This window comes from Rhincodon typus, chromosome 13 (assembly GCF_021869965.1).
Source record: "Rhincodon typus isolate 14 chromosome 13, sRhiTyp1.1, whole genome shotgun sequence".
Lineage (NCBI taxonomy): Eukaryota > Metazoa > Chordata > Chondrichthyes > Orectolobiformes > Rhincodontidae > Rhincodon > Rhincodon typus.
Genome location: NC_063344.1, coordinates 41,236,088 through 41,250,303, shown reverse-complemented (window position 1 = coordinate 41,250,303; position 14,216 = coordinate 41,236,088). Strand labels below are relative to the sequence as shown.

The 14,216-nt window shown below is 40.5% G+C and overlaps 1 protein-coding gene across 4 annotated transcripts in view; it reads right to left on the bottom strand.

Moving 5' to 3' along the window:
- Positions 1 to 14,216, bottom strand: part of kcnab1a (potassium voltage-gated channel subfamily A regulatory beta subunit 1a) — a 277,910-nt gene that overhangs the window by 77,293 nt on the left and 186,401 nt on the right. For all 4 annotated transcript variants that reach the window (XM_048604191.1, XM_048604193.1, XM_048604192.1 and 1 more), the window contains exons 4-5: positions 9,595 to 9,674; positions 3,056 to 3,100 (exon numbers count right to left, since the gene is read on the bottom strand). In XM_048604191.1, the coding sequence (XP_048460148.1) occupies positions 3,056 to 3,100; positions 9,595 to 9,674 (125 nt within the window). The remainder of the gene's footprint in view (positions 1 to 3,055; positions 3,101 to 9,594; positions 9,675 to 14,216) is intronic.

Genomic DNA, 14,216 nt, shown 5'->3' with positions numbered 1-14,216 from the left:
GTCAGTGGATTGCATAGCAAGCATACCTTACAGGTTTGTTGATTTGGAAGCAAGGGACAGCAATGCTATAAAGGCACATCACCTTAAGAATTGTGTGTGTGTGTGTGTGTGTGTGTATGTGTGTGTGTGTGTGTTTGTGCGCGCGCACGCGTGTGTGTGTGTGCGCGTATTTATACTTTCATATCACATTTACAAATATGTGCTGAATAAGTCTTTTTATAATAACACATAACACTCTTGTTTATTAAAAGAACTCAGTTGCCAGTTTTATTTTAATATTCTGAGATAAAGTATATAATTGGTCAAATATTTAACTAGATGAAACATTTAAATGTATGTTGTGAGCATGGAATAGTGGATCTGGAGAAAGACAGTACAACTGCCTCGTTTCCCTTGACCAAAGAGACACACTTTTGCAGGTGTTAAAAAATCAAATGTATATCAAAAGCCAGTACAAACACATTGGGTTGAATGGCTTCCTTCTGTACTGTAAAGTTCTGAAATTCTGTGGAAATATTTTAAGGAAGATGCAGCCCTTCAGTTTTAACAGTGATCTGCCTCCTGAGAGTAGATTAATCACCCATCCTGACTGCCATAATTAAAAAGGAGAGTGGGTTAAATGGAAGTGAATTGGGCTGGGATGCTTTTTTTTCCTTTCAATCGCTGCTTCTCCTTGGAGAATTGAGAATGGTGCTATAGCTAGGGCATGACTTCTATACTGAAAAGGCAGCAAGTAGTTTAAGGAAAAGGGAATGAAATGGAAGGGAGAAGGCTAGTATCCAATTTTTCAGATCTTGACATGGAGGTGCTGTTATTTAAATTTAGAGAACAAAGAGATCCCATCATGAAGAAACCATTACATTTGGTAGCACAGGCAGCATGAAAAAATGTTGCTGTGCATATGTTGCTACTTACCCCAAGGACACCATTTTAATGTTGAACAATGTTCAATGCTCTGCTCAGGTTTGCAAAGATAAATGAATAACAGGACAGCTGTCTGAATCACAAACAAGTTCATGGGTATTCCCTGGTGCTATATTCAATCACTTTTGGAGTGTCACACAGCATTATGTCATTTGTCCTGGAAACAAAATCGGGTTAGATTGTGTGCCCAAGTACCTGTGTGGCCCTTGAATACATAATATTTGGCCTCAGAGGCTAGAGAATAATCACTAAAACAAATTGATTCTTTCCCCATCATGGCAGCAGATGTTGCTTACATTTCATTATTCTTCTGACTTCAACAGCAGATATCAGGCAAAGGCCAATTAAAGACTCCTCAATAAATGAAAAAAAAGCAAAAGCCTTTACCTGCTGGCAGTTGCCAGCTCATGGGAAGGGAGTGTATCCATGCGTCTGAGTCTAGTCTAGTGTGGAAGACTGGTAGATTTATCTAAGTGGTGCATTGTTCAACCTGCAGAGAGAAACTCAAAATTCATAGAATCCCTGCAGTGTGGAAACAGGCCAATTGGCCCAACAAGCCCACACTGACCATCTGAAGAGAATCCCACCCAGACCCATCCCCCTTCTCTATCCCTGTAACCCTGCATTTCCCATTGCTAATGCACCTAACCTACACATCCCTGGACACTATGGGCAATTTAGCATGGACAGTCCACCTAAGCTGCACATCTTTGGACTGTGGGAGGAAACCGGAGCTTCTGGAGGAAACCCACACTGACACAGGCAGAATGTGGAAACTTCACAGAGACAGTCTCCCAAGGTTGGAATTGACCCAGTGTCCCCGGTGCTGTGAGGCAGCAGTGCTAACCACTGACCCACCATGCAACCCCTATGGGCATGGGGTGTGTCCATGGAAAGGAGGGGTAAGGGTTGGTGGGTTGTATTTGTTTCAATTCATTTTGTTATGGTACACTTGCCATTATTGGTCAGAGCATTAAATATAAGAGTTGGGATGTCATGTTGTGGCTGTACAGACATTGGTGAGGCTACTTTTGGAATATTGCGTACAATTTTGGTTGCCTTGCTATAGGAAGGATGTTGTTAAACTAGAAAGGGTGTAGAAAAAAATTACAAGGATGTTGCTGGGATTGGAGGGTTTCAGTTACAAGGAGAGACTGAATAGGCTGGAACTTTTTTCCCTGGAGCGTTGGAGACTGAGGGGTGACCTTATAGGGATTTATAAAATCATGAGGGGCATAGATAAGGTCAATAGCCAATGTCTTTTTCCAAGGGTAGGGGAGTCCAAAACTAGACAGCATTGGTTTAAGGTGAGGGGGGAATGATTTAAAAGGGACCTGAAGGACACTGTTTTCACACAGAGGGTGGTGTATAAATGGAATGAGCTGCCAAAGGAAGTGGTAGAGGTGGGTACAATTACAACATTTAAAAGGCATTTGGACAGCTACATGAATAGGAAAGGTTGAGAGGGATATGGGCTAAACACAGGCAAATGGGCTGAGTTTTGATTGGGATACCTGGTCAGCATGGACGAGTTGTGCCAAAGAGTCATTTCTGTGCTGTATGACCATTTAACTCTTATTTGCAGACAGCACTGGTGCGCAGAGGAAGGCATTGAGCCCAGCCTGTGTGTACAGCTTGTAGCCTCCCCTCTCATTTTGGAGTCACTCAGCTCACATCCCAGGAAATCCTACCAGTCTAGAGTGAAAATCCAACATCCCAGGTCAGTTTTTCTCAGGTTAGGTTTGCGGAGCTGTGATATAACCTGTCTCTGCACTGTCAACCAGGAATGAAAATTAGTGTGAAATTTGTTAATGCTACACTTGCTGATACAAAACTGAAGCTGCTGTTCAATTGCAAATTCATTAGGTTGAATTTACGTTCTTGATTATCCAAACTCTGTGTATATTTTATAAAGAAATAAAAAGCAAGTTTAGTTTTGCAGTCGATTTGGCACACAATGAGGCATGTCCTGTCTGCTGGCAACATCCATGTGATTTATCAGGAAAGGGAAAATACATAGAGGTGTGAACATATCTGGAAGAGAGATCCAAAGGACAGAATGGGAAGAAAAGAAAACAAGACAAACCCAAGTTGAGCCATTCACTCTCAGACTAAATAATAAAAGTATTACCTCCAACCCTTTTTTTTGATGATGTTTCCGAGTATGACTTCCGCCCTGAAACAATATTGAATGAATCAGAATTAATGTTACAACTTGCAACAGTCATCATTATACTAGCACGTGGCTAAACAAAGTAAAAATATAAATTGACACCAATGGGACTTTTGTTATATTTGACCACCTGTTTGATGTACAATGCAACAGGGGAAATGTTTAACCCACTAAACTCTTCATTCGAAAATGTTTAACACTAACTTTAAAAGCACAAATGTCATTTTTGTTTTCTATAGGAAGTCTTTGATAGTTCAAAGGATTGTCCAGCATGTGCCACTTATCACTTCAGCAACAATACAAAAAAAAGTTCTGAAAAATGAAGAACTTGAACTTTCATTAGTAATTTATTCAGAAATGCACAGAGGTCTGCATTTCCCCAGTTCTGTTCTATAACGTAGCCCAATTTAAAAACTGGCAAAGGCCAAGGCAAAAAGTAAGCTGTCCCAAACTTGTCGTTAGAGTGTCAGGGGCAGGCAAAGCTGAACTTCTCCCAGTGGGACCAGAAGAAGCATTTGAGAGTCCACAAATAAAATGTAAAATCACACATTCCGGACCTGACTACTTTTCCCATCAGACTGGTGGGAAAGAAACAATCACTTCTCCTTCCCGGTCACTGGTTAAAATGACACATGGGTCACAAGTATATAATTGGGGTCTAAACTGCATGTTTACAGAAAGACTGCACTTTCAACTCAACAGGTGTCCATTTTAGTTCAGGTAATAATTAAATCTGGTGTGCAGAAAGCTTGACCTTGATGCATTAGATTTAACTGCCCACTATGTGATCTGGGTTAATACCATCATCCATGTGTTTTGTAGTTTGTGGTGAGGGTGGGTGGGATGTATGTGGGGATGTAACATTTTGATCTGAATGATTATTTGGATGCTGGTTAAATTGGAAAAATTAATCCAAATACACCAGGAAATTGTTTTCAACTTGCTGATCTCCATATTTCACTACAACATATTTAGACTGTATGGACGCAACCTCCACCTGACAGATAAGTTGTCAATAGAGATATGTTTAACACTCAGTTAGATAAATATTCATGTGGATTTGCCCTTAAACTTTGAATTCATGGCCTTCCTGGAATTCACCAGTGAAAGGAAGGCAAAAAAACTCACAGTAGTTGAAGGAGCAAAAGCCATGGCAAGAAATATACTGAATACTCATAGTTGGTTTGTAAGAAAGGGTTTGTTCACAGTACTTGCACTAGGGCTTACTTTATAGGCTTTGACAGAGTCAGGTTACTTTGGATATTTGAAGATTTGATTGCCATTTTGGAACTCCAATCCATCAGATCATTATTGGTGCCCCTTATGCTGTGTTTTTTAGGATTCAGACAATGGCCATCAGAAGATGCAGGAGCAGCAACCAACAACAGTTGCTGCTGCTCACCGGCCTGCAGCTCCACACAAACAGGGAATCAGTATGAAGGTGCAGCTCACACAAAGTCACACCCAGTTCACCAGATATGCAAGGAGACAGTAAACCTTCCTCAACATGCAGGAACACCTATGCCTCAGGAAGCCCAGGACGTCATGTTAATTGGTGGCAGATATTTGCAACCACCTGGAGGAAGACCTCTGCTAAGTGGACCTGATGGCTACACTGTACCAGTTCCCGTCAGAGTCATCAACACACTCAACACATAGTTTATTTGCCAAAGCAGGCAATTATATCATCTTTTCCAATGATGCACCCCACAGATTAGGCCAGTGCACAGGTCTACATCTCAGACTGACTTTTCACACGTACAGGACATCATCACCGACATACATGCTGCAACGAATGCACCCAGCAAACACACAGGAATATTTATAAACTACAAAGCCTTCAAATCATTTACTGCACAGCTTCCTAAAATGAATATTTTTTTGATATTGACTACTCTCACTCTTCTTCACATTCTTCCTGCACATCCTGTACAGGTAACTGTTTACCTGATGGAATGGACTATGTCCTGATGATGGTGAGATCATACAGCTGGCAGACCATCACAAATCACAGTGAGTAATACATGGCCCTTCCTAAAAAGTCCAGATAGCCAAGTATACTTCAAGCATACAATGGTCTCCTCTATCACCTGTGTTTCGTGGCAGTGTAGCTTTTGCTATGTAGAGGCTGCCCATCTTTACGTAGATTGTGCACTAATGTCATAAGCCGTGTTGTCAAATGAGTGTCCTTATTACCCAGTAGCCACTCCTTGGTTTGTCATTTGGCTCAAATTCAGATGGCACAGTGGACTTACACAGAATAAAGACAATTTGACTGCTGCCAGGATATCTGCCATTTATCCACATGTTACACTGTATATGGCTAGGCACCAGCTGGACGTAGAGGGAGTAGAATCCCTTCAATTGTGGTACATCTCAGAAACAGTATCTGTCAATGGAACCCTGCATTATGCGGAAGCCTGTATTCCTTCTGAAGCTGGATACTAATTGAATTTTTTTTTCAGGCAAGAGAGAATGAATTTTATTGAATTTCTTAGAATATAGAGCTTTAGCAACCTCCTTTATGCAACAGTAAACTGGGAGATGTTGCAAGAATCATTTGTTCTATCCCAGAAAGATTCAGATGTACAAGGATTCATTGGCACAATCCCCTTCATGGCCATTGGCAATGCCATCCTCATCTTGCGTTATGCCTACAGCAGATGTGAAATTCCATTGAAGCCACCCTTTGTGAAATGAAAACATCTAATTCACTGTTCAGGTGGGAGAACTGTTCTCTATAAACACCCTGACTCAATATGGCCACTCTAGAAACTACTAATCTTTCTGCAATGACAGCAACAGCCAGTGTAAATATTCTAAGAACTAATCTAAAATAGGGTTAGTGCTGCCTCCTTCCTGTTGAATGCATGTTCATTTATGGAGGTTAAAGAGGGCTTAAGCTGAAGCATGAATGTCTAAATGGGAGTGCTGGTGTCAAATCAGTGGTACATGGTGACTGGCATCATGACCTGCCTCTCTGCAGTATTCTGCCGGACACTACCTGCACATATTGGTTTCCTTATCAAAATAGCAAATGGTGTGGCTAGCACCAGAATTCCGTGTGTATGTTGCAAATGCTATTTTGGAGGCAAAATGGCACACATGACACCAATAAAATGGATTTTAGGATATGAATTTCACAGCCAAAACCTGTTAGTTGACTGGTTATAATACAATGAGACAGCTGCAGATCACAGCAATAGTTTAAGTTGCCCTTTAGTAGTAAACTAAACAAGAACTTTTCAAAACAGTGCTTTTGCTGTTTTGTACTAGCCAGAGAAAAACATCCTTGATGGAAACATGATATTTCAGTCAGGTTCTATGCAATTACATTAAATAGAGTTTTTGGTGAACCTACAACATTGAACAAAGCTGTTCCCTAATTATTCATGTGTAGTGCATAGTGATGGGTAGATTTTATTTTAATGAACGCTACTGGTTAGCAGTCTAACCTTTGTATGCCAATTATTTGTCCTCATAAATCTTAAAGAAGAATGTCACTTTTAGAGAAGACTTTCAATGTAGCATATTCCATCACTAAAATAAATCCTATTCTGCAGGACAATAATGAAATAAATTCAAAAAAAAATCTTGGGTATTAGCACAGTGGGCAAAGCCAACATTTACTACAGGTCTCAAGCTGTCATGAGAAGGTGTGACAGGCCTTTTTCTTGAACCGGTGTCATTAGCATGGTGAAGATACTCCTACGGTGCTATTAGATAAGAATGCTTTGTAACACTTTGATAAATTGCTTAGCAACAGTCAGTCTGAGAATCAACCACATTGCTATGGGACCAGAGTCACGAGTAAGGACAACGGGCTTCATTCTCTTTAAAAAAAGGATTTGTTGTGTGAGAATCCAAAATTATGATGTTCACATGTTATTGATACAAGCTTTTTATTTCCAGAATTTTCAAAAAAATTCAAGTTCTCAATCTGTGATGGTTGGATTAGGGACTTAACCATAGCATGCCCACTACATTGAATATTACATTGAATGTACCATCTTTCCATCAGTTAATGTTCTCTCAACTTGGTTTATACAGTTTTAGGTCCAAGAACAAAAGTTCTAGAATAAAAGAAATTGGCCAAATTTTGGTTCCTATGTCCTCCAAATGATTTGCGTCAGTTGGATGAGTATCCTTCTGACAAAATTCCCAGCTAAAAGATGAAAACTTGACTCTGCCAAGCTCTCCAAACACAACAGCCTCTGCTCAGTAGCATGGAACTGACGATAACCACAAAGGGCAATTTTTATCCTTCTTTTCCAGTGGAAACCAGGCAGGTGGGTTGTAAGATAGAATCAGTTTCTAACACCACACCTCCCACCTACCCCCTCTTCTCTCTCTCTCTCACACACACACACACAGACAGAAACAGCAAGAATCATGAGTGTACTGATACCCCAAGGACTGCAGCAATTTAGGAAGGCAGCTCACTACTACTTTCTCAAGAGCAGGTACGAATAGCCAATAAATGCTGGCCTAGCCAGTAATGCCAACATATCATGAAGGAATTTTTTTTTTTAATCGTCCAGATTTTAACCTGCTCCCCTGAGTCGGTGGCGAGGACAAACTCCTAAATTCAGCATGGTCCAGTGTTCAATATGCATATTGGGTCCCAAGGGCATTCTCAGACCCTAAATGCAATTTTAACTCAGGCCTAGACATCAGAGCTGTTGTGGGTTTCCCTTTACACCATGCAGGACAGTAGAGGATCAGGCCTAGAAGAACAGCACTAATTTCCTGTGTTGTGTTAGGCCAGCTTCTCTGAAAAGGCATCCTGGAGTATCCCTGTCCCTGTCTTCCACCTTCTTGAACGAGCCCTTGGAACCTAATCCTGACAAATACCTTGTGGTCCGGTGATGAGACAATAGTAAAGGAGCCTGGTTGACTGTGCTGCAGATGGGTGGAAATTAACTTGATAATTGAATTGCCTACTGAAAGCCCACTAAAAATCAAAATGGTCAGATGGTTAAGTATGTAATCATGTCTAGGGGATGAATAGAAATCTATAGCCAGTATAACTATAAGATAGGATAATTAAGCATTCTGGGAGCAAGCCATCTCATGAGGGAAATTCAGTGGATTTTGTTTGATTTGGGATGTTGTTCATAGTGGAGAACCAGAAGAGGTGATTTTCAAATTCTAGCATGTCTATTCTTGCCAACAAACTATATTTTTAAAAAACGGAGGTAATATTTTGAATGCCTGAATTATGTCCAAGGCCCAAGCTATAAAATGTTGATGTGAATTGATGAGTGGCTGGCCAGATTGCTTCCAAGATGAAACTTTGAAAATATGCAAATTGGAATCTTATGCCAAACATAGGACCCTGTTGTATTTTTATGCACAAAAACACAACAGCCCAAGTACATTCAATCCAATTGTACCAGATATAAAGTGACATAACAATCATTATTTAAAAGGGCCACTGGAATTAACTCAGAAAATGCTCCTCCTGGGCTCACAGGAACGTCCCACTTGCAGTCTGGCCGTGATAGCATCCCCATTACTCCTCAATCTTAACACTACAACACTTCTGATTATCTCCGCCCTCAAAGTTTAATGTGCTGACTATTAGTTTACAGGACACCTGGTTTCCTATCTTACCACGACTGTTAAGCTGCAGTCTGAATGGTTGTTAGACGACTAAAAATCAATGACTGAACATTTTAAATTATTGCTATCGCAAGATCCATTAATCGAAATACTAAGTAGATTTACTGCTGTCACTAATGAATGGTTCAGACTTGGACTATTTAAGACCAGATAATGTATTTAAAATTTAAATTGAATTCTTAGAAGTCAATTTGGGAGGCAATCAGATCATGAGATTAATAATCTACTATCATGAAATTCACTTTCCAATACCTGAAACAATCTAGATTGACAGATGATTTGTCTGCAGGCATTAGAAATCTGTGAACAATACAGTCCCAGGTCACAGTGAGATCACTCCAAACTGAAAAATTTTGTTTTCATTGTAAATCATGTTGGAGCCTACTAAAGCCCGAGATCATTTTGAAAGTTTAACTATTTTTGTAATGAGGACAGGGAGTTAGTCACCTGTCATTGCAACTTCTCATGAGCCATGGTTCATTCACATATCCCTTCAATAGAACAATATTTTGATCATTGCTTTCTGTCATTTTCATGCAGAGAGAGATGAGGGATAAACACTCATTTCAGATTTAATGAGTCATAGTTGTTTCTCGAATAATTATGTACAGATTCACAAAATAGTAAAAGACTGCATTTATAGAAAATGTGCATCTGAAAGTAAAATGTAAACTCCAGAAACATATGCAAAAGGTTTTTGTACAACCGGAATACTGTGAAACAATTCTGCTGTCAGAAACGTTTTGAAGGTTCTGCCCTACATTGTAAACATCTGCTTAATAATAAAATATCAAATGAAAGAGTTTGATGTATACAGTTTGATGACAAGGTTGCATTTCTTTGGCATTATGCACTCAGGGAAGAACACTTACTTGCCAGCTGCATACACCTCTGCTGTATCAAACAGATTAATTCCATGTTCATAGGCAATTGTCATTAGCTGCTCAGCTACCTGTAAATATGAAACAGAAAAGAGACCTGAGCTGTGCAGCATGAATGATCTAACTAGTCTGCCTTATATCCATGTTTTCCATTTTTCATCTTTCACTCTGCATTGCTAACAGTTGGGAAATAGCAGCATTGATTGTGAAACCAGATTTCAGGGTTAAAGCAATACTTCATGCCTAGTTAAATATTTAAATTACTTCCTGACAACTGCATGGCTGTTCCATGCTCACCTTCAACCTGTCCTGGAAAAACCTGGAAAAGTTGTCAATGACAAGCTTTCATGCTATCGAAGGCACTAGCAGAGAGCTATGATACTGAGCTGATTGCAAAACTTAGATCTTGCTTGAAAGGTTATAAGTTTTATTTTTGCAACATGGTTACTCTAAGTGAGCTACTGGTCATGTTTATATGAGACTGCCAATATACTATAACAAAAGACCTTACATTTATTATATACAAGAAAAAGAAACTATATGTCAAAAATAACATAATTTTAAAATAGCAAAATAAAGATTCAACCCTTTTCCCAGCAATATACCTTACAGACTCTCAACTCCCAGGAGTTAAATTCACTTTAACATTCCTTGCTCAATGCCTTCTTGTGCATTCACCAAAGGCAATTCTTTCTGTCTCACATAGATACATATAAATACAGGCTCATTCACTGACTTTTTCTGGTGCTCCTCATGGAGTTCTGAAACAGATTAAGACTTCTTTTCAGCTCTGGTGATCTGGCAACGTTTTTCGAGTGAAGGTTTCCTTTCAACTCTCACAGCCAGGATATTTATCCCAACTAATCTCATACATCCTAGAAACACCTGTAATACTTAATTAGAAATAAACCTGCCCTTTTCTTCTGATCTTAAACTGGTACTGGCTCTAACCATCTGTTTCTCTGTAGATCATAAACTCAACTTTCTAAACATTCAGCAGTTAACTACCTAGGTAACTGATCAAGTCATTTAGCTTATTTAATATGCTGAATTTGGTTCACTGTTTCAAATAACTCGCTGACCCTTTCTATGTAAAACACATTCACCCTTACAGAACAGAAAACAAAATCCATGTTTCTTTTACATTTGAATCCAAGTTCCAAAATACTAATTATATGTTTTCATCACAAGAGCATAAGTGGATGGCAGGCAAGCCTTCATTCCCTGAACCTGACCAAACAGACTGTGGTCCAGATCATGAAACTGACAATGACAGAGCTTGTGACATCCCGTATCACTGAGAATAACCAGGGTGGTGTTTTATAAAACTGTCTGAACTCTTTGTCAACGTGGAACGTACTCTAATCCTGCTATCTGGAATGCCTAGCAAGCTGCAGATGTTTTGACCCATGGATCTCTTGCCTTACTTCCCATTCTATCATTTGTACCTACACTTTTGAATTTTTGTTTTCAAATACTGAAAGAATGTCACCTGGCTAGCCAGGGCCACACCACGAGGCAACACCACATCTCTCATAAAGAAGCAGTGCCATTTCATCTGAAACTCACAGACACCAGTTTGAATAGTGACACTCTACAAACTTACACAATCGTTGTAGGGTTATTATTTGCAGGGGACTAGATTTGTTTATGAGTGAGCTACAAGCAGGCTGGAGGTAAGAATAGTTTATGAGTCAGCTCACCAGAGGGTGGAATCAGAGCAGTGCTGCCAAAGACACCTCAGATAAGCACTTTGATGGGAGCACTCACAGATAATGAGCATGTACACAGGGATACTGAGTACAATGGCAGACTTGGTAGGGGGGCATGCAGGAGTCCAGCCCCAAAGTAGCTCAGCCAGGGCATCATGTGGGCCTTGATCCATCCCTCCCAGTCCGAAATGAAAGACAACTCCGTTATACCAAGACCAGATGCAACCCTGATACAATGTGTGTAGAACAATGTCTCAATCTCCAGGTAAAAGAAACCCAGGATTTAGTGCTGCAGTGGAAGAGGGGGTGGGGTGTGTGGTGGTTGGGTGCTGCAGAAAGCCTTATCAAAATGATGCCAGAAGATATAGGGAATGGAGCTTGACATCTTCTTGCCATCATGAGATATGCTCCTGGTTGGGGAAGTCAGCTTTGTAGTTGACATGAGGCTGGTAGCTAATTAACAAATTAACTTTACACCTCACAGGTATTTTACCAAAGGGCAGGGCCAACCTTATGACTGTGCCCATGGAGGGGCCTGGGCACCAATGGCTGCCAGTTCAGATCCAACACAGCTGCTAGGGGGTCACCAAAGCATGCCCACCTGCCACTGACAGTAAAAAAAAACTTACTTTGCCTTTGGGGTGCCTCAACCTGGCAGCATCCTCTTCCTCTCCTTGCAGCTTCAATTACTTTAACATTCCTTACCTCATTAACCTCCATGGATGATGCCTTGAGGCTGCCAACATTCTGGTTCTTTGACTGGACTGGCCACTGTGGGGGACAGATCACTGTCCTCAATTGAATGAAAATCTAATGAAGTCCTCTACACAGGCCATTGTTGACAACATTCTGCCTACGGTCTTGCCGTCTGCCTCAGTAAGCTTGGGACTGATTTTCAGCACATGAGGCTGGACTTTCAAGCCTTTAAATAAAATTTCAGACCTTATTCTAGCATGTTAATGGTTGCTCAATGATATTCCTGGTGACTCCTTGCTCCATGACAAGTGAATTTGCCAGTATGTCTTCTGTATCTGAGCAGTCATTGTCTGGTTGTACTTGGAAGTATGAAAGCAGCAGGAATGGGATAGTGACTAGGCACCACAGCTATTACCTGTACAATGAGCACTTAATGACATGGCTTATTTTGTATGCCTCTTCCATCCATGGTATCCATTAGATGATGACTTCTTCCCCTACCGTAATCACCCTTTTAACTAACATCCCTCTCAAACTCTGGACCTCACTTCCCAAACTGAATCTCTCTTTTCCAAAGACATGATGTATAAGAATGAGAGAACTAGTGAGAGGGTGAGAAAGAAAGTGTGTATGAGAGTGAGTGAGAGAGTATGTGAGAGAGAGAGAGTGTTTCAGGGAGAGCACGTGAGAGAAAGAGTCATTGAGATAAGACCTCCCTCTGTCCCTCCTCTCTATCCATGCAATTAGCCTGGATAAGAGGAAGACCCAGGCTGAAAGTTAACTTGCTTCCTACTGCAGAGGACAGCTTGGAATGTGTGTTACCAGTGGTGAAAGCAGATTCAACCTAACTCCTTTGCTTTGCCCTAGTCCCCTTCCCGTAACCAGGATGTGGAGCCAAGTCTTTCTTTATCTCTAGGTCTGCTTCTAGAGCAAGAAGCCAAAACAGATCTTATTAGCTAGCTGTGCAGCTCGTTCCTTTTTAATTAACATTTCTATCAATTACTCATTTTATTTAAACATTACCAATTAACTGCTTTCACAAATTTTTGTGCTCAGCAAATTGTTTATGTTCCCGTAATGTTTTTTTGAAATTGTGCCAAACCAGATGTCAGGCAGATGTTATTGGATATGTTGCAGAAGGAGAATAAGAGGCTCAAAAAAGTCTGATTGTTTGTTGGAGGGTTGGCAAACGGATTATTTCCAATTGCTTCAATTGAAACAATAAGTGCTGGAAATGCTCAGCAAGTCTGGCAGCATCAGTGACAAGAGAGACAGATGTCAACGACCTTTCATCACAACTTGTGCAGATGTGGATCTGAAGTATTGACTGTTTTAGCCTCTCCACTGATGCTGCCTGACCTGCAGAACTTTTACAGCATTTGCTGTTTATATTAGCAATTTATATTTCAGATTTCCCCCATTTGCATTATTTTGCTCTCCAATTATATGCTCTATGCTAGGTATTTGAAAATGTGATTAAATTCAAGGTATTTACTGTTCAATGCAAAGTGTTTTTTGTTGTTTAGAAAACTAATGTCTTTGGGATGTTATAGTCTAGATATTGTCATGGGTCAAGTTCAAAGAAGCAGAGCTGGTTGCATGGGATGATGAATCAAGTTTTGTCTAATTGTCTGATGAAGTATGATTACGAGATCAAAGCATCATTCATAGAATCCCTACAGTGTGGAAACAGGCCCTTTGGCCCAACAAGTCCACACCGAACCTCAGAGCACCGACCCAGACCCAACCCCCTGTAACCCACCTAATCTACCCATCCCTGGACACTATGGGCAATATAACATGGCCAATTCACCTAACTTGCACATCTTTGGACTGTGGGAGGAAACTGGAGCACCTGAAGGAAACCCACGCAGACATGGGGAAAATGTGCAAATTCCACACAGACAGTCACCCGAGGGTGGAATCAAACCCGGGTCCCTGGCGCTGTGAGACAGTAGTGCTAACCACTGAGCCACCATGCCACCCCTATCTACCATACTGAAGCTTAAGTTTTCAATGGGCTCTATACATAAAGTGAGAGCACAAAAATGAAGACATTTTGTTAAAACTATGTACAACATTTGATCGCATAATGACTACAGTTCCCAATTCTGTGCATCCAAAGGATATGGGGGAAAATAGGTATAAAAATACTTTGAACCTATATGAGAATAAAACATCATCTTAAATAGGTTTTTCATCTAA